Source organism: Branchiostoma belcheri, unplaced genomic scaffold (genome assembly GCF_001625305.1).
Source record: "Branchiostoma belcheri isolate BF01 breed outbred unplaced genomic scaffold, Haploidv18h27 scaffold111, whole genome shotgun sequence".
NCBI lineage: Eukaryota > Metazoa > Chordata > Leptocardii > Amphioxiformes > Branchiostomatidae > Branchiostoma > Branchiostoma belcheri.
This window is the reverse complement of record NW_017802503.1, coordinates 726,453-749,727: the sequence shown is the minus strand read 5'-3', so window position 1 is coordinate 749,727 and position 23,275 is coordinate 726,453. Positions and strand designations below refer to the sequence as shown.

Below are 23,275 nucleotides of genomic sequence, written 5' to 3'. Positions count from 1 at the left end.
AAAGGTCATTTTAGTTGTCCCAGCCTAAATTTTACTGGTCAGTGACCATTGGACCACCTTTAATTTCAAGCCCTGACACCTTAAACAGCATTTCTTTAAAAGCTTTATTAATTTTTGTACCTTACAGTGACAGAGAAAAAGGGCAGTTGTGTGCTTTAACCACATGGTAGACCTGCCTCCGGTACACACACTGGTAGCCGTGGAGGTGACTTCTGTGTTCAACCCTGGACACTTCTTCGTACAGTTCACGTACGGGGGAGTGCCACATGACGAACTACTGGAAATGGGTAACTATGCTCTCCTGTTTCTAGCATTTACAACATTCTGCTAACCATGTGTAAATTCTGAAGTACAGAATCCCATATATGTCAATGCAGAAATACATTTGTACTAATATGTATTCTTTACCTTTTCAAGACAGATATAAAAATTAGATTACGTTGGATGTGTTTTCTGAGTGATTGTACATGTAGGATTTAATACAGATCTGAGATCTAACATTTACTGTCTTGGAGTGTCAGTTTAAAACTATATATAAACCTACTTGTATGATATATTAGTTAAATACTGTAATCAACAACAGTGGTCGAAATACTTTTTTTCAGTGCTCTGCAATATTGCAGAAGAGTCAAAATTTTGTTCTGCAATTTGGAAATACTTTCTGCAAATACACAAGCCTCTATACTACAATCTTACGAGTTTATAAGCATGAACTGTTGATTGATATGCAATGTGTAGACAAATTTTTGGAAGTCCAAAAGGAAACAGAAGATAAACAAGTCAAGACAAGGTTGATGTAGAAGCTCCTGTTGTTTCAGAACATGAGCTTAAGTGTTGTCTGTCCATGGGGCCAAGAGCACCAAATCCCAAGTGCCAATTTTTTCTGCTGCAAAATTGCAGATTGTATAAATTTTTCTTCTGCAATCTTGAAAATCTATCTGCAGATTGCAGACTGCAGACAGGTATTTCGAACACTGAACAAGGTGTGTGAAAATTATTATGTGTACATAAGAAATGTGTTGTAATGCAAAGTGTGGAAATTATACCATAGATACAGACTTTCATTTATTTTTTTTATTTATTAATCTTGAGGGTCGCCCCTTCAGTTGATAAACAACTGATTTCCAAGGGGGCCTTTCAATAAAGGTTTCCAATGTTTAAAGTATTTTGATGAGTAAGAACTATCTATTCTCTTTCCAGCTGCTGACGGTATTGATGTAGACAAACCCAATCCTCTGGATGAGCTCAGTAAAGAGATTAAGTAAGTTTTTTATGTTATCAGTAATTGTTTGTTTATTGTAGAAATTGAAATATATGCTGGCTTGGAAGTTTCTAAAAAAAATGGTAAGGAACAAGCCAAGAAAAATGTGGATAGTTTTTAAAAAACAAAATACATTTGAGGAAATCGTGTAAAGTGCCTTTCCAAGGGCACAAGATCAGTGACATGGTAGGATTCGAACCCGCAACATCTTGGTCCTAAGCCGAACACGTTAGCATCTGTGCCCCACGACCCCACTTGTGTACCTGTATATAGTGCTAGATCACATTAGTATATATAGTATGTAAGTGTCATTGCAGCTGTATTCTCTTTCCCTGTTTATTCATGACCTGTACTTAGCTTGTTAGAGCACAAACGTACAATAAAGGTCTTCTTTCATTCATTCATTCATTATAATGTTTGAATGGTAACCTACATGTAATTATCCTAACATACAGTGAGCACTACTCCAAGAAGGTGTATGGAGAGAGGGAGGTGGGCATAGACCTGGCACTGGGAGGAGATTGTCATTGCTAAGTACAGCCAGGACAGTCAGTTCTACAGGGCCAGGATAACCAGTGTCAACACTGAAACTCAGGAAGTATGGGTGAGCATTACACATTTAGTGCTGTGTACCTAAACCCACATTTAGGTTCAGGTCAGACTCATGTCCAAAGGTTTAGGCTCAAGTCCAGACCTAAACCCATGAATTTTGTTTCTTTTTGGACTTTCAAAAAAATTTGTCTTCCTTATTTGCATATCAATCAATAGTTCATACTTATAAACCTGCTTTTCTAACTCCCCAGTGTCACTATGGAAAGGTAGTGGATGCTGCCTGAAACGTCTGACCATTTCCCAAGTTTTTTGGCGTATCTATTACCTGGATGTCCAACCTTCACGGCCGTAGATAACTGCTTTACCTCGCCCATTTCAGGTTTTCTATGTTGACTATGGCAACAAGGAGAGGGTCCAGGAAACAGATATTCATCCGATAGAACCCAGGTTCTGCCAGCTTCCCTTCCAGGCAGTGGAGTGTTACCTGGCCAACATAGAACCTCTCCCTACAGACCAGGGGAAGCCCAGGTGGTCCCAAACTGCCAGGTGAGGATAGATGTTGCAGTGACTTAAGGTACATTTGTAGCATACCATGCATACCCATAGTCAGGATTTTGCTGGGGGGGGGGGGTTCTTCCCACTGTCTGAGGGACCAGCGAGCACCAAAGGCGCAAGATTCCTATGGGGATCTGGCATGCTCCCCTGGAAATTGAAGATTGAACTTTCCGAAATGGCAAACTAAAGTCCATCTTTCAAAGAAAAAATCTTGGACCTTTAGATAAAAAGTGGACCTTTGAGCCTACACAACATGTATAAGTGTTAATATGGCACTGTCCTTGGTGCTGATCAGTATTCAACAACAACCAGACCTGTCCCTGTTTCTGTTCAGTGTTCTATTAAAAGACCTGTAACAGTTCCTTATACTAAATGCCATCCTCATACATGTATGGTTTGAATTCTGTTATGTTTTTGTCTAACATAAAAGTACCATAAAGGTTATTTCTTGATAACGTGTGGTTATCTCCATGTTTCAGGGATGTGTTCTTTGAGCTGACTGGAGGGAAAGTCCTGATAGCTCATATTCTGTCCAGGTGAGTCAGTTGTAACATATATCAATATTATTATTCTTCAAATCAGCAACTTCTTTAAAACTATATATTAGATAATGATACATGTAACTATGTGTATTACCACAGAAAAATAAGGAATACAATTTAGACAAAGAACACTCCTCTTCATATGGGTAACAAAATAGCAATGGAAGTTCTTCATTGTGCAAATGTGTAACACATTTTTCAGTAAAGGGAGGGTGCAATCTTAGAGAAATGTCTTGTGTGTAAGCTTTAAAAAAAGCCATCCTTACTGGGTATTTGTAGTACATGTACGTAAAACATCCAGTAGCTTAAACCATAGGATATAATGGTTTTCTTTTACACAACCAATATTGTCTCTTACCTCAGAAATTCTGACTGAAGTATTGAGGAAGGTGTCTGATAGACACCATAACGTAAGCAAGGTAAGACAATATTTATTGGTTGTTTAAAAGAAAACCCCTATATCCTATACTCTACCAATCTGATGAAACTATTATTGGAAGTTGCTAACCATGTTTAAATGGTTTATTCTACAGAGGCTGGAATGACACCCTGTACGTGGCCCTGTTCGACACCAGTAAGGAGAGCGACAGCAGGATTGACTACGCCTTGGTGCAGGCAGGCTTTGCTCGAAGGGTCAACATCTACAACGAACAGTCAGTACAGGAGAGGATGGGGGCACACAGGGAGGGACTAGCACCTGGTTAGGTCTGGCAACACTGGTTATAACTGAAAGTTTTTTCACACATACCCTATTGCTTTGTAACTATTTGGCAATCCTTTTTGAGAGGATGACGGTACACAGGCAACACTGGTCACAACTGAAAGTTTTGTTTGCACATGTGCACTATGTATAACTTTGTTTTGATACCAAAGAAGATTTTAGAGGTTATATACTTACGAACTTTATACACCATTGCATACACTATTGCTTTGTAAATGTTTTACAATCCTTTTTGAGAAGATGACAGGACACAGGGAGGGTCTAGCACCCGGCTTGTTTTGGATGCCGAGAATTCCTGAATGTGGAGGTCACCTCAAACTTACTTGAACTGCAAGAGAGTTGAAAAGGTACATGCCAAAGGACAGTGCATGGATCAGAATCATGTCAAGTGGCCAAAATTTGAGTAGCTGAACATTTCTAGATGATGAGATGCTGTAACACGGTCAGAGCAATCATGTGCCTTCCGTAGAAGCATGCTAGACATACATGTGTAATGATTGATTTCTTGTTATGTTGCTTTTATCTGGGCGAAACAGTGCGATACCAACATTTTCAGTTTTTTCTAAGGGAAAAGCAGCCATGAAGAAGCTGCCTTATTTTTTCTGCAACACTTGAAGTGAAGTTTATTTGCTGCTTGCCTGTTGACTAACCAGCAGAACACCCAGTTGGTATATCCACGCTTCTATTTTATTAGTTTATAGCAGGAGTTTTAGGTTTTAGGAGAGATAGTTTTAGTCTTCTGTTTCTTGTTGTCTCTTCCTGTTTTGCTAACAAGTAACCAAAACGTTTGTAACAGGTACTTACATGTTCCAGTTCGGTAACCAAAGAGAAGTTAGTTTTATAAGTGATTTTTTTATGTCCAGGCAAGAACGTGCCAAACTTGGCAACTGCCAAAAGAAGTCTTATTAATAGTTTTCTTCTCAAATGAGGTATGTGTGTGCCAAAAAGATGTGCAGCCTTACTAGTATTGCAAAATAGCATGGTTTCGTGAATATGAACAAAACTGTTAAGTCATGTTGAGATTTGTTTAAAACCCAGATAACCAAGAGGCAAATGAGAACAAAGAACAATACTACTACATGTACCTGTACATACATGCCTTTATATGCTGAAGGACATAAGGGCCATTTTGTTTGAAAAGTTCGCTAGAAGGCATTGAGCATTCTTTGAAACTAAGTCGTTAGACACTGGACTTGGGACATTGCATCGTCTATGCAGGAAGGTTATAGCAAGAAGGAAAGAGGGGGGTGAGTATAAATATGAAACAAAGCTTAGTTCCATATGATCTGAAGGATTAGGATGTTAACCAGTTCTTACTGACTGACAGCCATCATATATGCAAACATAACAGTTTTGGTGTGTTATGCTGAAGGACGGTTATATTGGTTAATGAAATCACACACGACGTACACTGAAGCACCCTTCCTAGCTTTATAATGGACTAGCCCTAAGACAGAAATCAACAGACTGAGTGACAAATGTAACCGTCATCTTTAGATAATGTAAAGTACAACTTTCCCTTCATCATCTTCTTGTTAATTGTGTTACTATCACACTTGATGACATGTAATATGACTATAAGATGTAATGATCATGTATACTGTCTACGTTAGTAAGAGACATCTGCTATGACAGTCAAATATTAAGTTCCTGTTACGCTGTTCCTCATATATTTCATTCTCTTCAACACGCTAATATGAAGGCTAGTTATGTATGTTTTGTTGATGTTATCACATATTTTTTTTATCACAAGAAGAAAAAGTTCTCATCACTGAGACTTAGTCATATATTGGAAATATTAAAGTTTATTGTTTCAGAAAATGACAGTACAATGAATATCTCAATCTTTGAAAGTTTCTTTTAAAACATTTGACTGTACATAATAAGGTGCAGTAACGATGGCATGTAGTTAGTGCCTGAGGAGATAGGGGGCGTCATTGCATCATGTACTGTTTGCATCATTCTGTTGTTCAGTAGCCATATACATGGGCACAGAAAATAATCATATTATTACCATTATACTAAAGTCGTAAAATGTGACCTATTGGCACAATGCTCCAGCCTGTTGTGTTATTGCCAAAGGTTTCTCTTTTTGCCATTACTGAAAGAAGAGTACCACCCCTAAATTTCTATCAGTTTGAAATCTAAACTTTTGCCTGATGGAAAAAAAACAATATTAATGCTCATCACATTTTCTGAAGGCCATAGTTCAAGATACAATGATTGTACAACTCCAAGCCCCTATGATAAAAGATAGGTTTCTATTCACACTAGCAATAATCATGTTACTCAGGCAAGCACTACATGGGGACATACATATGGTCCTCAACTCTATCTGTAGAAAGTACTTTTCTTTAAAACCAAATTCTTGGGGGTGAACAAGGCAATAGTCTGCCACCCATATACTCATAGATCTCTAGACTTGTATACCAGTAATGTCTAGTAGTACTACCACACACACACACACCCCTAAGGCCACACCAAATCTCATTTCTTGGTTCTTTGCAAAGTACTCAGAGTGTCACTGGACCATGTGCACAAACCCCACATCCTTGCAACTTAGTATCAATACACTTTAGAAATGTTATAACTATGGTTGCAGCACATAAAAGAACATAATGCTCTGGTGCACAAAAAAAGAAAGTTGATCAAATGGAGCAAAACTTGTTGAAACTAAAGGTAAGAAAACTAACTTAGCACTTCTATGTACAAATAAGTTGGTCTTTTTTCATCAATAATCCTGGAGAATGCAATTCTATTTTAAAACACATCAAGCAATGTATGTGAACTACATAACATACAGGGATATATTTGGCTTTTCACATTTCTGATGCCTTCATATGTGAAGCAAATGCTGGTGCTGGTATCAGAACACCAGCTTGGCAAGATCAACAAGTTTTGTTGAATTTCAGATCAACAGAAGAATCTTCACAAAATCTTGCTGGAAATTACTTTTATGCGCCTATCAGTATACTAAATTCGTATCTATCAGAAGAAAAAGGGTCATTCAACTGAAGGTACATGTATCCTCGATCTCTGAAACAGAGCATGTGTAGGAAGATGCTTGGAATGACAAAGTATATCTGAGTACTGTAATAATCATTGTAGTCAAGATGTCACTTGACAGGGACACTACAATGCTATAAATGTGAGCTACATTAACTTTAAGTGTTATTTTTGCTTGTACTGTAAACCCATTCAAGCAGTAATAGTCTTTTCTACAAAAATACATTGGAAGTCCCTAGCTTCTTTGCTCCTCAAACCCACAAAAACTACTTAGATGTCTACTTTAATGATGTATTAAGTACATGTATAACATGAACTCTGATTATCAAAAATTGCAGTTACAATCATTGAGTAAAACTGTGAAACTGTATTGTGAAATATTTTTACTTAGTACTATCAAGAAGAGAAAGCAATGTTTAATTTGTACCATCAATACGCATTTATTTTATCAATTCTTACTCTTCCTGGCACTTAATCTCACAAGTTGCTATTCTGATGTTTTGTGGCAAATTTGCTAAATCAAAAATGTGCACAAAATGTCACGTTGAACAAAATGATTTGTATCTCTATAGATTGAAAATCGGTTTGACTTTTGTGAAAAGATCAGATGACAATATCATTCACTGGTAATAGGCAAGATGGGTGCTGTATGTTTCTCTTTGGGCCTAGGAAAAAAAAAGTTGTGTTTCCTGTTTCCCGACCGACCCTAGAAAAACCTGCCAACGCTAGCCTCTTTTTTAGGGTGGACCCCTGCAAGGGGCATAATTTTTCAAGCTGATCAACCTTTTCTAGCTCCATGATCTGGACCCCAATATAGATATCACTAAGTCTAAAAGAAGGAAGAAAAAAAGATAATCCCTACCTAGCGACCCTAATTTTTTCAGGACTGAAACAGGAAACACAACATTTGTTTTCCTAGGTCTTACACTGATGTATGTTTCACTTTACCAAACTAAGCAGAGAAAGTTGGTCACAAATGCGTGTCTTCTTCCTCTGTGTTTTCCGCGATTCTCCCGTTCGGCGGCGGTGGCGCCGACGGTTTGACAGTCCACGCTTCCTCGGCCTTCGGTTTCCCGTTCTGCCCCGTCAGGATCTCGTCGTCCGTGAAGGTCGCGCCGGGGTTGTCGAGCGCCTGGTAGCTGTCCAGACGAAGCCCGTCGTCCACAATCACCTGTTTATTGGCATGAAAGTTCATCTGAGTTGGTAAATTACATTATGAAAAACTTAAAACTCCCAAGGAAGACAAATGTGGGGTTATCTACCACATAAGTTGCCAGGGAAAAACTAACAGAGACCCCTGTCGGGAAACTTATATCAGGGAAACTGAGCGCTCACTAAAAACCAGGTTTCTAGAACATAGACGACCCAATTCTGTTGCATCTGAGGTGTCACAGCACATCCACATAGAATCACCGGGACACACAGTGGATCTGGAGGGGGTCAGAATCTTGGATACCAACAGGATTACTTCAAGAGAGGCATAAAAGAGGCCATTTACATCAGGGCACTTCAACCATTGCTCAACCGGGACGGGGGGCGATATTGACTTCAGACAACCTTTGACCCTTTGCTGACGTCACACGTGGGAAAAATCACGTGTCCACAGCATTTGGGTCAGATAGCTGAGGAAGACTGAGTGATTCAGTCGAAAATTTCTGGGGAGTCAAATTTTAAGTTGGAGAAAAGTTTAAGTTTTTCATAATCACCTGTTTATTGTTTGTTTATTTAGGAATCTCCCATTAGTGATAATATGTACATCACTATTCCTCCTGGAGAACTTTACATAAAATACAACAATTATTTACATACACGTTCAACTGCTATCATTGACATTATGCTACAGGAAAACTTATCTTATCAACATAGTAAATTACACATTAAGCATCAATTATTACAGCAATTAATAATATTACACTATACAGCCATCAATCAACAATATTACACTATACACTATACTATAACATCTGTGTCCATAATATCACCAGGGTCTATAATATCGCCACCTTGAGAAATAGTGTGCTTAAAGATATTTTTACTGCAACATACCCTAGGTATGTACATTTGAGGTGTGCAGGAGTGCATACCAAAAGTATGTTGCAGTAAAAATATGTTAAAGCACACTATTTCTAAAGGTGGCAATATTATGGACCCTGGTGATATTATGGACACGGATGTTACCTTCTCGTGGTCTCGGAGTTTCCCCTTCTTCTTCCGGACGCAGAGGTACAGCACGCCCAGCAGGATGATGACCACGCAGACGCACGCGATCACTATAAGGGCGATGAACAGGGAGAAGTACTCGCCGAAGATGGAGGTCTGTCTGGTGGGTAACGCTGGCTGGGGTGCGGTAAGGCCTGGGGAGACTTCTACTATCTCAACATCCTGGAGAGACATAAACGTATGAATGGTTTATTGTAGTAAAACAACATTTGGCATTTCGCAGTCTGCCGACTGAATTACACACTCCTTTACATGTCCTTAAAATCACAATTCTTAATTAGTAATACACTAAAAATATTCAGAATTACTAGCAACATTTAACAACAGTGTAAATCTTAAAAAGTCATCTGTGCTGCACAACTAGGCAGTATTTGAATCATTCAGCAGTCTAGCAAAGTAGGGAATTGGTGATTTCCAATATCATTTAGTTCTGCTTTTTATTGTCCTCAACCTGTCAGAGTTTCTCCTGTTTCTGTTATGGACCTTGCCCACTAGTACTCTTGATCAATGTAATATTAATCGAAGGCTTCCCAAGGCTTAGATATCATACTGGCATACATGGAAACCCCCATTATGAAAGTCTGTCTTTCTTATTTCTGCAGGTGGTCTTTGTATCTGCTGGTCCTAATCTGTTTGATTGAAGCAAAATTTAGCAAAGAGGGCAAGTAAAAGATAAAGACTTACCCTATCCTGCTGCTCATACTGGTCCTTCATCTGATTCAGGGCAGCCTCTACGACATCTTTAGACACCGTGGACTGGTCGGCATCCCTCTTCTCTAGCTTGTTATCTGTACAACACAAAGCAGAAGTGGGTTATGGGCATGTTGTATTGTAGAAATTTAAGCAATATCAAAGGCATCCTTGATATCATCAAGTTTGCAAATGACAAATTGTGGCTGTTCCCTGAAAGAAAAGATGTTGTGAGAAAAAATTGTGCACACAAAAATTTAAATAGAACCTCCTTGGATGTATAAAAATAGTGTTACCGGTAATAATAGTGTTCCCTGACCCCATTCTATAAAAGAGCCAAGAAGAGAGAGGAGACAATACTTAAGAGAGAGAAATTAAAGACTTTTATTCTTTATGTTCTTGTGAAGTTGACCTTTCATGAAATAGATTATTGTTCTATAGACTGAAATAGATTAGAGTGAAAGTACATGTATGTGGCTCAGGTGTCTTCAGCAGCTGAGTGAGCAAAACTGCAGTGAAAAGCATATTTCAATGCGTCAAAATGGTGCATTTGAATGGTACATGTAGGTATAAGATTTGCTGAGTATTAGTCCATCCCATGTACATGTATCTCTATATATGTAACGTTACTGAAATGTGATGACTTTGTTTGAGCAGGTAATGGCTTAGAGCTTCTTTTCAAGCAGCAGGATGACAGCAGACTTGTCTTTTTACTCAAACCCTCACTGTGAAGAAAAAAAAAAGATGCTGTCCCTCACCCAGTGGATATCCTCTCAGATTTAGCTCCCGGAGCCAAGGCTGAGTGTCTGTCAGGGTTTCAGTGACCACGAACTTCCAATACCGTGCCGTTTTCTTGAAACTGCCACCAAACTCCTGTCGTCCTTCAGTATCTAATTGTACGTGAGTAACAAACAGAACATCCTCCCAGTTGTATGGGTGCCCAATCCGCGACCGTTGCAACTTGAAGGCTGCAATATCGTGAACGATGTCCCCATAGTTATTCAACGCAATGTCCGTGATGGTGTGAGCCTCGGTGAGATCCAGCACAATGCTCCAGTTGTTGTATCCATAGGTGGCTCCAGAGAGGTTCCAGTAGGTTTCGTTGTTGCCATCCAAGGCGTTTGCAGCATTCTCTAATCTGAAGGGACTAGTGCCTGTTGCGTCTAAAATCCACGATGCGTCCTGCGTAAGCCATTTAGCTGGAGAAGAGGACATGATACAGCGGTGTGTCAGTCCACTATGATGGGAAAAGAATGCCTGGTCTGGATGAAGCATACCCTTTTGCAGACATGGGATGTACATGTACATGTAGTACTGGTACCTATGCAACACCAAGCAGTGGAAAAAAAGACTTAGACTACTGGTACTGCCTATACTGTGGAAAGCAGTGGTGGCCTGCCTCAGCATCAGTCAAAATGATGAGGATGAGGATGGTGATGTTGGTGATGATGTTGTTGATGATGATGAGGATGGTGATGACAATGGTGATGATGATGATGTTGGTGATGATGATAGTGGTGATGGTGATGTTGAGGATGTTGATGATGAGGATGATGATAATGATGATGGTGATGGTGATGATAATGGTGATGATGATGATGGTGATGGTGATGATGATGGTGATGTTGATGATGATGATGGTGATGATGATGGTGATAATGATAATGGTGATGATGATGATGATGGTGATGATGATGGTGATGATGATGGTGATGATGATGGTGATGATGATGGTAATGATGATGATGGTGATGATGGTGAGTCTGTCTTTGCATGATATGCTTCTCTTTTTGTATGTGTGCATGGAAGGATGGAATGCTTCTCTTTTTGTATGTGATGGAATGCTTGATGCTGAGTGCTTCGGAAATGATGAATTCACAATGCTGAGTTGACCTCTTGGTACCAGAGGTGTGATGAATAATGCCATCCACATTTATTTATGCACTTTGAAGCAGGTAACCACAATCGTCTTCAAAGTAATTCAGGTCTTTATAGTTGTAACAGTGCTAACTGACCATGCTAAATGGTCGTGCGACCTTTTAGTGTAATGGTTAGCGTTGGTGACCGCCAAGCGGACAACTCGGGTTCGATTCCCGGTTGTGACATGCTCGCCCCTTTCGGTTTTTACAGTGGCGCCCAACGTGGGGCTCGAACCCACGACCCTGGGATTAAGAGTCCCATGCTCTACCGACTGAGCTAGCTGTTACATAGTTTTCTAGGATTACATAGATCCCATTGACATGAATGATACCAGTATGTTTTTTTCCAATTTATAAGCCAGCCTTTGTCATTTCATACTAGCATACGTACAGTAGCTTGGGATCCAGTGGAGTAGCACTAGCAGCCACTGGAAGCAGACCAAGCCAATGACCAGTCTACACTTACAGACCCTCCATCTTTGGGGACCTGCATGCCCATTTTTCGTAAGGCGTAATCAGGCCTTTTTAGTTTTTGTAATCCATAGGCAGCCTCCCCAAAAATCAACATAATTCGACAGCGAAAATTTTGCGTTATTCGTAATCACTACCCCCCCCCCATGCAGGCCCCCATCTTTGCACTGACAAATTCATTCCATATCACCACCAATCAGATCTCTTCTTTCATCTTTCCTCTCCCTTGTCAGTCATCAGCGATACATCGGAAGCAAAAATCATTCAAGCAGCCTGAAAAATGTTCCTCTGAGTAGATAATCTGCAGTGTCTGCACAAGTTTGACAGTGCATTCCAGCATTTGTGGCAACAGTGACTGACAGTGGATAATCTCAGAATTTTGCCTGTTGCAGACCATATATTTTCCGACATAACATTTGCAAACTACAAAAGGAGTGTTAACCTTCGGAAGCGAAAATCATTCAAGCAGCTTGAAAAATGTTCATCTGAGTAGATAATCTGCAGTGTCTGCACAAGTTTGACATCAGCCTTCCGGCATTTGTTGGGACCTGCATGCCCTTTTTCGTAAGGCGTAATCAGGCCTTTTTAGTCTTCGTAATCCGTAGGTAGCCTCCCCAAAAATCAACATAATTCATGATAGTACATAAGCTGCAATGCGTAAAGTTGTACTCAGCTCTGAGACTTAAACGTAATTCGTAATCAGCAGTGAAAAATTTGCGTAATTTGTAATCACTACCCCCCCCCCATGCAGGCCCTCATCTTTGCACTGACAAAATCATTCCATATCACCACCAATCAGATCTGCTCTTTCATCTTTCCTCACTGTTGTCAGTCATCAGCGATACAACGGAAGCGAAAATCATTCAAGCAGCCTGAAAAATGTTCCTCTGAGTAGATAATCTGCAGTGTCTGCACTAGTTTGACATCAGCCTTCCGGCATTTGTGGCAACAGTGACTGACAGTGGATAACCTCAGAATTTTGCCTGTTGCAGACCACATATTTTCCAACATAACATTTGCAAACTACAAAAGGAGTGTCAACCTTCGGAAGCGACTGATCATTCAAGCAGCTTGAAAAATGTTCATCTGAGCAGATATCTGCAGTGTCTGCACAAGTTTGACAGTGCCTTCCAGCTATTGTGGCAAGTTGGCAACTGTGACTGACAGTGGATAATCTGTGCTGCTCCCTGTGCGCGTATTCAGGTCACAGTATTGATTGAGGTTCATATGGAACACATTCATTCTAAAGATAAGCTTGTCTTTAACACTATGCATCATCACAAAAAAAAAACCTAGGCCACACCAATTTAATTTGTTGGTTCTCGGATTCGCCTCTTCATTTTTTCCTGATTTGCAAAAAAAAAAAATCAGAATCACCTGCAAAATGCTCATATTTTGCCCTGAACAGTTGAAAACAGTCCTTTTCTTCCTAGTCGTTACAGTTATTCCATCTTTCAATGCAGTAGTATCATTAGAAGTTCAAAATTCATTGTTTAAATTTTGAACCAGCCTTTTGTTTTGACTTCATACCTCCTATCGTAGCATTTGGGGCTATAATAGGATGCCTAGATCTGTTTTTATTTTTATTTTTTTTCGCCCTGTCGCTTCATATTTTTCCTGAAAAAATCCGAGAACCAACAAATTAAATTGGTGTGGCCCTAGACAGGGAAAACATTGCTGCAGTTCCCACAACATCGATCCTGATTGTCCTGGTTAAGTGCTAGAAACACATGGGACACTTTTGGTCATCATATTCCTAAAAGAAAACCCAATACACTTTGATATGTAGGTCAATAGGTGGATCATTGAATTTTCTTCTTTCATATAAAGCTATTGATATAATGCATTGGGAATGATTTTGCATGTTGTGTGGTTGCTCTTGGAGCATAATCTCCAAGCAGATTATACGGTGGCAAGGCAGTATCCATTGGCCAGAGGAGTGTCCATTAGCCAGACATTATTGGCTAATGGATACTGCCTGGCCAATTTGATTCTGTCTTCTGCGGCCACCGAAAGATCTGCTTGGAGATATCTAGTGGATACTAGCTGAAACGTCTGACCGTTTCCAAAATCATATCCAGTTGCTTGCGTAACTCCTTTTTGGCATATCGTATTACCTTCATCGAGGTATCTTGGACATACATTGTTGCAGCATACACTTCCCAAACTTGTTTACATTTTGTGCGTGCCAAGTTGATTTTAAATTACAGTCTGCAAAGGATTGGCACAGATTCCAACACAATAAGCAATATTTTCAGTGCCTGCAGCCCTCTTTAAAGCCTTGTAAATATTGATTGTTCCCATTTCTCTTTGTTTGTTAACAATGGCACCGATTTTGCCACAGGGATCAGAGAAAAAGACCTTTAAGGACTGGGACAAATCCTGAGCCTTAGCAGTGCTTACTGTTGTCCCCATAGACAGCACAACTTCTATCTAGTAAGATAACCCAGATGCCTTCCCGGGGGTTCAGTGGTGAGTGATGCTCTCCACATGAATTGGAGTGGGGATCTCTGATGTCTCAGGGTTATCTGGGGGGCTGCATGCCCTTTTTTCGTAAGGCATAATCACTGAGGCCTTTGTAGTCTTCGTAATCCGTAGACAGCCTCCCCAAAAATCAAGTGAACGTAATTTGTAATAGTTCATTAGCCACAAAGCGTTAAGTAGTAATCAGCTCGTACGATCGTAATCGGCAACGAAAATTTTGCGTAATTCATAATCACTACCCCCCATGCAAGCCCTCATTAATTGAAGTGGGGATCTCTGTTGTCTCTGTGTTATCTGCTCTCTGTGGTTCTGATTTGGTCAAAGCTCAGGCTAAGCTGTGAACCACTGAACAGCAAATTGGTATAACTGATGCAAGAAATAACTTGCATTGCTTATAAGAAACCAGATCATACTATCTGAAAGTCTGTAATAATATTTCTTGAACTTATTCCTCAAGCACATCCTTTTTAGCTATGTATCAATTTCCCATAATGTAATTTTATTGTGTGAGGGGTTCATTTTGCAAAAATGATCATGTAAAGTTTATGTGGAGTTAGTTTATGTTTCCTTTAGGACTGAGTGAGTGGCCGCAGACATAGCCTGTTGTCCAGCCTTGAACAGCTCTGGACCCCAGCCTGAAGAAAACTGGGTACCAGACTAAGTTGTGACATTAGTCACAACGCTCAAAAAAACTCAGGCTAGTTTATCGTCTGTTGTTCCCCGTCTTCCGAGGGATAGACGTGCTTGCACTCTGACGCTGACTGAGGCTTGATGGCAGCCCGCCATTTGCCTCTATCTTTCTATTTGCCTCTGTCCTTCTATCTATTCTCCTCACCTGTCCTGCTGGTCCTGTTATACACAAATATGGAGACCTCCAGCAGCCCTTCCCGCCGGAGTTTGGGGGTCGGTTCCACGTAGATCACGTCGGTGGGTTGGACGTTCAGCCCGGCACTGATGTCATTGATGATCTCTGACAGGTCCTCTCTGAATGTCTCATCATACTGGAGGATCCATGAGTTCCTCTGTGAAGAGATAATCCTTTTAATGTCATTTCTCTTACTGAAGTGTGTGCAATATTTTAGAACTAATCAATATTGCTGTTGTTGACTGATCCTAATATTGAACTGTTTAAAGAAAATGATCATTTATCGCAAAACTTAATTCCAACACTCGTAACCTCACAGTGTATTGAGTGTAACACCTTTAATTTCAAATTCTCAGAGACATTTTGTAAGTTGTACATAATTCAGCCGAATGGCTGCGAGGTGTGAACCGAAATAAACAATTCATAGAAAGGAATTTCAGATTTTAGCTGGAAGGACTAATCTTCAAGCAGATTCTAGGGTGGCAAAAGACAGTATCATAATGGCCAGGCAAATCCGTTGGACAGAGAGGGTCCAATTGGCCACCCAAGGCGGCATTAGGGACAAAAAAAGGGCTTAATTGTGTTTAGCACCTTGCGTAGCATAGAAGAGGGTGTGCTATACATCCACGTCCTTTTTTCATAGAAATCTTTGATGATATCTTCCTCAGTGAGGACTGCACTATCTTACCAGTCATCTATCCCTCCCTATGGACTGTGTGTCTGTTCAGTGTTTATCAAGTTAATTTGCAGTAACTGTTATATCTCTAGTCCATCAGATAACAAAAACTATCTACTACTACAGTGCAGTAGCTGTTCCCATATTTCCAGGCTAGCCTCTGCTACCAGGCTTCGGGAGGCGGCTGGAAAGAGTAGAAATCGGCCAAATAGAGAGATAACATGCCAGGGGAGTTGGTCTGCTGGAGAGAACAGTTTGCCACTCCAGCAAACTCCCTTGGCATGTTATCTCTCTATTTGGCCGATTTCTACTCTTTCCAGTCGCCTCCCAAAGCCTGGTAGAGGCTATTTCCAGACTACATCTGGATCCTGCACAAAAATGTTACTCATGATTTTTTTTTTGTCATGTTTTTCTTAGAAGTTATATTGACAAGTGTCTGAAAATGGCCAAAAAGGATGAGGGAGGAATTCAGCTTAGATTTGGACAAATTGATGGTAGTGCCAACTGAGTTGTCTGGTGGTGTTTAAAATCCCTAACCCTGCCCCTAAATAGGCCTAATGCTTGTGCAAGCCATCCTAACCCTGCCCCTGATGCTTGTACAAGCCACTGGTAGATTCACTAAGGATGAAGAAAATTTCAAACATCTCTTTCATGTTGATAGTGTACTAAGCTGGGGTGCTGGTATCTACATTTACATCTATCACAAATGTGACCTTCGTAGGTAAAACCTTGGGTTTCAAGACAACTATCAAAACAGCTGGAAACATCTGCCTGTATCTATCAAAGATTCACATCTGTGTTTTCCAAACTTAGAAAGGTGGGCTTCATCAAATGATGTCATAACATTATCAAAAGAGCAACTCCAATAGCAGAACTGTGATAGTAGAACTGATAACCACAAATTCCTTAAAAATCCAACCGGGACATGAGAACCTTGCATCAAGTTAGGAAGGCTTCAACCTTCTCCCTGCTGCTTAGCCCTATAACAAATTTGGAGCCAAAAGGCTACTCTCCAAGCAGAGGTTTGGGTTTTGGCTAATTTTTTGGCATGTTTTTAGGCTTTTTTATTGGGGTTTCTTTCTTGCACTTAATTTTTTTTGGGCATAACAAAATAAGTACAAAAAAGAAACCCCAATAAAAAAGTAAAAACGCACCAAAAATAAGCCAAAACGCAAACCTCTGCTTGGAGAGTACCAAAAGGCTACTTACATGTACTTCGCTCTTGATGCTTGAACTCTACAAACATTGTGCAATAAACTTGAACCAAGGATTTTACATAAGAAACAAACCAAGGATTGAAAAGTTCTATGAGAATCGATGTACAAAAATCATACAGGTGAGATCCATTACCACCTAACGTTAGGTTTACAATGTATGCAATCGAAAAATGTCTCAACACTCTACAATAAGGTCCCTTTTGCCTGTTTATAAATAAACAGACAACTGAGAAGTTTGCTGAATGATATGATTACAAATCATAACAAGAAGATTTATGTGCAAACAAAGATGATCGACGGCCATGATGAAAGTTCATGGGCCAGGCCTCATGATCAAAATTAACGTTTCTTCCTATTGTCCCAGCACTGTCCCAAAAATAAATCTCAATTGCCCCAAAGTGAGGATGAACTGTCCCAACCTGTTTTTTTTTTAAGTATTGTATGACTTCAACTTGAAGTCGACTTTATTTTGCTTCCCATGCCCATTATAATTGCACCAGTATAGACAGGAAATTCAGGGGGATTTTTTCGGATCCAAAAGCCAGGACGTGTGCCTGATATATAAACAAAAGAAGGGCTGACATTCTGATGTTGATTATTTTTCTATTGTCCCAAAAATGTCCCAAAGTGTCTTTTTAGTTGTCCCAGCCTACATTTTAGTGGTCAGTGGCCATTGGACCACCTTTACTTTCCAGCCTTGATGGGCACCATGAAATGTAAGTCAATGGGAAAGCATACAGTTCTGAATAGAAAATGTCAACCATCTTGAGAAAATATTTTACTCACAGTAAGTTTAGACCTGGTGCCGTTGAAGAACACAGTCACGATGTTGTCTGACTCCTCATTGCTCAGGTCTGCCTGGTTCTTACTTGGGATCAACTGTGGGGGAATAAATGGATGTCTTTAGTATCATGATATACATTTAAAAATTATTGCTTCTGTATATTGCCTCTCATCCTATCACTTGTCTCAGTCAATGTGAGTGTTGGAAGAATAACAGAGTGTGGTGACCATAGGATGAGAAAAAGCAAAGGAGAGACATTGAAGGTCTCCTGCTATGTGCTTAACACAGGGACACATACACACACACACACGCATGCACACACACACATACATACAAACACACACACACACATATACACACACACACACACACACACATATGCTCTCACACACACACACAAACACACACGCACACATACACGCACGCACACACACCAAGGAGGCTATAACCTCCTTGCACACACACATTCACATACAAAGAGAGAGGAATGGATTAAACAAAACTGAAAGAACACACACACACACAAAGAGAGAGAGAGTATTGGATTAAACAATACTGAAAGAAAAAGCAGGAATTTATGTGACAGAGAAGTAAAATAAGATGGTTCAGAAATGTGCAAGTGTTCACATCTAGCCATCCAGCTAATCTGACATATCACTAATCCCCCCAAACCTCAAAAGATCAACTTTGTGTTGTCCCTGGAGAAAAGGAGTTTCTGGTGTATTAAAACATGTATCCTGTTGTCACGGTTCCTTAACAACCTCTATAAACAAAGAGTTAATGGCAACCTGGGCAGATAGACTAGATAAAAAGACATACAAGCGTATGTAGCTGACATGTACATGTACAGGACCAACAGATGGTAAAATAAAATCACAAGCTTGCTGTGCTTTGAAGCATGAGTGAATGTGAGGGCAGCTGGTTGACCTATTAGCAAAGCTGAAAAAAGAAATTGCAAGAAGACTCAACCAAAACATTTATTCCGAAATAACTTGAAGGTAAAAAATGAATTATGTTAAAAAGCACACAGTGATATGGGACCATTTGGAACAGTTTGATATTGCCCAAATTTGCACTTGTCCATTTGCACTTTTCTATTTCACTTGTTACATTTTTAAAGTCCACGACCGATAATGCATAACCCCGATAAAGTGAAGCATTTGCTGCGTTTGCTTGTCAGCTGTGACCTATGGCTTGCTTTGAGTGGGCGGACAGCGATTAGCTTTAATTCAAGGAAATACATATGGTTTTTCCATCCTGTGTTCTGACATTTTTCAGGTCCCTAGTAACGCTTAAGGAATTCCTAACACAACCACATGTGGCTTTAGGCTCACAATTAGTGTAGGTACAAATTCTATGTCACGGCCTTTTCTGCAACATCGGTACCAGTTGGGGTCGTTTTGAGTCTTCTCAATCTGTCAATGTATTTGCCGCTTTCTTACTAGTTGCTTTAAGTTTAAGAAGTCACTTCTTTTTATGCCGAACATATGATATATGATATTCCTGGAACTCACAGTATATGTAACATACAAACATTTTTAGTTTGCCTTGCTCGTAAGAGTGGACGTAATACGTACATCTTCGACAACTATTCACTCATGTTTTAGTTATACTAACACATGAAAGATAAATTCCGATGAATTATCATTACCGGACATGAGTATGCAACTATTGTGTACAAATTAGGAAAGATATATATATATTTGGCAGCTTCGCCTTTGCGCCACGACGAAAATGCGGAACTTTGAGGGCCATTGATGTACGTATACAGCGTTATTAGTATATGGCAAATACGTACGGATGAACGTAAATCTACATGCCCACGTCAAGTGACTTTATCAGACCGGATTTAAACAGAATTGATTTCCCAAGTGGGCAGTCTAAAGCAATGACGACTTAGGGAAAGCCTGAGACAGAGATCAATTAACGAGAATAAACACAGACGTTTATAATCTGTTCATCAATATCTTCCTGTAGAGTTTTGCGTAGTTAATCTGCATGATTTACAAGGTATGATTGATCATGGAGTTACGTCGATGAAGGTTAGACATCCAGGTAATAAGATACGCCAAAAAACAGTTACTCAAGCAACTGGATATGATTTTGGAAACGGTCAGACGTTTCAGGTAGTATCCACTACCTTTCGTCTGTGACGCTAAGAGACCAGAGGAGAAATGCAGGTTTATATGCACGAACTATTTTTGGGGGGCGTATCATGGACGTATTTTACGTTTTTATTAATATTGGTTTGGCTGCGAAAGGCATGTCATATTCGATGTACAAGAATCTACATCAAATTGATATTTGTTCAGGAATGAAGATAATACAAGTGGATTCTTGCTGAATTGCCGATGCCAGAAGCATATATTTCCCATTGGAAATAATTTTGCAATTCATCATAGCTTGGTTCCTGTCTTTGGCTCAACTCATCGGTTATTGCTGAAAGAGTTGGCTACTTTCCATTTCCTTTTCCAGCACCCACAGGGCGCCTCGCCAGGAGGAAATCCTGTGCCTGAGAAATTGCATCCAATAGGTGCAAATTGACATGCAATCTAAAGCCACACCTTTTACAGTATAAAAGTGTAATTTTAAAATGCAGAATGAAGCATTTGTTATAGCCAGAAATGCATCGCCCCTTTACGTCTTGAAGTTGAGAAAAAAATTCGGATTCTTACTCAAACCTTTATACTTAATACCCAACGATTTACAGTTGCCTAATGATTTATATTGCCGTTAGTTTTGTATATACGAACGCTCATTTGTTGTTTTGTCATTTTTATACTTGTAATTTGTATTCTATGTCAGTGGTGTGATTAATATTAGCTTCGGCTAGAGTTTCCACCTCTGTGTCTTGTACCATGTCTTGTACTTTGTTGTTTCAATAAATAAATTTAAAAAAAAAATGCATCAGGTCTTATTCAGGTTATCAACACAGTTCCAGATTGATGAATGGGCATTTTTAATCAATGAATCAGTAGATTGATTTTGCGACTGCGCTGGCTTCATTACCCTTATTACTGTTGGCTACGGACGCCATCCGTCCATTGCCTTCACACAGATTGGTGTTGCTTAGTCTCCACCAGGCTTCTTTTGCAGGCTGAATAAATAATAGAAGCGGCCTAAAAGGGGGGACATAATTGGCCAGAGTAGGTGGCCGGCCAGGAAGGGTCCAATTTGCCTGTTCTGGTCAATTGTATCCCCTTTTCGGGACGATTTCTACTATTTATTCAGCCTGCAAAAGAGGTCTGGTGGAGACTAGGTGTTGGACACATTGCCGTCGAGCGCTCCCATAGGAGACAGACCAGTCAATGTGTCTGGCCCGCGATGACCCGGCTTACTGCGGATTTTCTTATTTGTGGTACGTCCGATAGTTCAAGGTTATGGATGTGATTCCTTTTTTAACAGTTGAATATTCACTACAGTGTTTGTACCTTAGAGGTGTTGCGCCAGTTTTAACCATTCCAAGTTATTGTTATACATGTAGATTGCAATAATCAGTGTAAATTGCCTATCTATCTTATGTAAAATACCGTTTGTAATGAATTGTTTATAAAACCTGTTGAAAATTGGACGTAATTCAGCGTTCCCTCTGCAATGTTCAATAAAGTGATCTTGAATCTTGATTTGTTTTACGTTAGGGAGGGTCTGTGGAATGGGGTAATATGTGACAGGTAGAATTGGCAGTTGGTGAATTAAATGCTTATAGCGCAAAGCTATTGGAGCACATAGAGTCTACGATACGGTAAATGTAGCTATAATTGGTGAATGGTATCACTATCATAGCATTGTGCTGTGTAAATGAAATGAGGCAATTGTAGCATACATATGTAAAATCGAAGCACATTTGCAAAAAAAAATACAATGAGGACATCAAGCAATGCACGATGATGATCAGTGCTGTAAATTCATGTATGATCATTGACTTACCTTCCAGTTCTGTGGTTGGAATGTACTTGGAGATTAATAATATTTGATATACTTGAAGGAAACATGGCGGATAAACATCATAAGCTGTGGCCTTAACCCAGGTAACTGTGCAGTCTGTAGTGCAAGAGTGTCGGCTGTGGAGTAATACTACCTGGGGTGGAAATGTCGGTCCTCGAACAACGCGAGGAGTTGACACTGTTGTTGGCATTGGTGTTGATGTTTGTGTTGTTGGTGTTGTTATAGTTGTTGTTGTTGTTGTTGATGCTGCTACTGTTGTTGTTGCTGCTACTGAAGTTGTTCTTGTTGTTGTTATCATTGGTCTATGATCTGTAGTAGTGGGTGGGCCTGTGGTCGTCTGAGGTGGTGCCACCGGAACGGCCTGGCCAATTAATGGGTTATTGTAGAGGAATATAACGTAAGTATTAGTAAAGACCATGCAACTCATTAACACACAGAAACGTTAACAACATTTCTCATTGACTTAGAATAAATCACAGATGTGTTCTGAAAAGGTTAAAACTACTTTTGTGGCTTGTCAAGCGACCTGCCACAACTAAGAGAACAATATTCAAAGGTAGACAAATGAAACAAAAGATTATCATTATTACGTTTAGTATACAAGTTAACATAGAATGATGATGGAACACATTTCATGGAATGACTCAAACGAATATAATAGATATAGTGAAAGATGTGAAGAGATTCAGTGCTCTACTTTTTAAGTGTGTAATTCTAGTACTGTCATACACCCCCACCAACAGAAAGTGAGAAACCACAGAAATACAACAAAAGTGCCCCCATAAAAATGTGGCAAAGAAATTGATAGCAGTTGACTGCCGTCACAAATCCACTTCACGTCATTGCAAAATATATCGTAAATCCTGGAAATGTCTACAAATGTTTTAAAGTACATATTGTGTAGGATGCTGAAATGCATCCATTATTTCTAAGATTACAGAAAGTTTAAGATTAGTTGAGGCGTTTCACTCGACATCTTGGTACTTTTAACCTCTTCACCATTTCAGTGATATGTACGTGTTATCCATCAAGTCTGTTGGATGAGATCGGCGGTATCGGGATATCCTTTCTCACATTAGCCGGGACTACGAAAACAAATTTTAGGTGTAGCTTAAATCTCTCCATCACCTCCCAGCAGGGTGTTTATTTGTGTTCTGAGGCCCAGACCAAGCTTTGGTGGAACGATCTTGACATAAAATCTTACCGGTGCCTCTAGGACGTGATGGGGGAACTGTATCAACAGTATCACTGAGCTAGTTTGGAATAACTTGATGTTTGATGATCTTGTAAAAACGTTTTCCCAGTGATAGCCTGGATGCCAGGCCCATACCACACTGGCCCAAAATTTTCCAGTGACCAGGAAAACT

The 23,275-nt window shown here is 39.8% G+C and overlaps 2 protein-coding genes across 3 annotated transcripts in view; one reads left to right on the top strand and one right to left on the bottom strand.

The window, feature by feature from the left end:
- Positions 1-4,093, top strand: part of LOC109487527 — a 21,690-nt gene extending 17,597 nt beyond the window's left edge. Inside the window, 5 exon segments of the mRNA XM_019791544.1 lie at positions 1,717-1,762; positions 1,764-1,865; positions 2,193-2,359; positions 2,848-2,904; positions 3,444-4,093. Coding sequence (XP_019647103.1) covers positions 1,717-1,762; positions 1,764-1,865; positions 2,193-2,359; positions 2,848-2,904; positions 3,444-3,615 — 544 coding nt within the window. The 3' untranslated portion in view covers positions 3,616-4,093.
- Positions 4,094-7,230: 3,137 nt separating this feature from the next.
- Positions 7,231-23,275, bottom strand: part of LOC109487732 (mucin-5AC-like) — a 38,164-nt gene continuing 22,119 nt past the window's right edge. Inside the window, exons 3-8 of one of the 2 annotated variants that reach the window (XM_019791794.1) lie at positions 22,042-22,269; positions 17,966-18,058; positions 15,257-15,443; positions 9,542-9,645; positions 8,816-9,019; positions 7,231-7,808 (exon numbers count right to left, since the gene is read on the bottom strand). In XM_019791794.1, coding sequence (XP_019647353.1) covers positions 7,608-7,808; positions 8,816-9,019; positions 9,542-9,645; positions 15,257-15,443; positions 17,966-18,058; positions 22,042-22,269 — 1,017 coding nt within the window. In that variant the 3' untranslated portion in view covers positions 7,231-7,607. The remainder of the gene's footprint in view (positions 7,809-8,815; positions 9,020-9,541; positions 9,646-15,256; positions 15,444-17,965; positions 18,059-22,041; positions 22,270-23,275) is intronic. The other variant, XM_019791802.1, reaches the window with a different exon arrangement.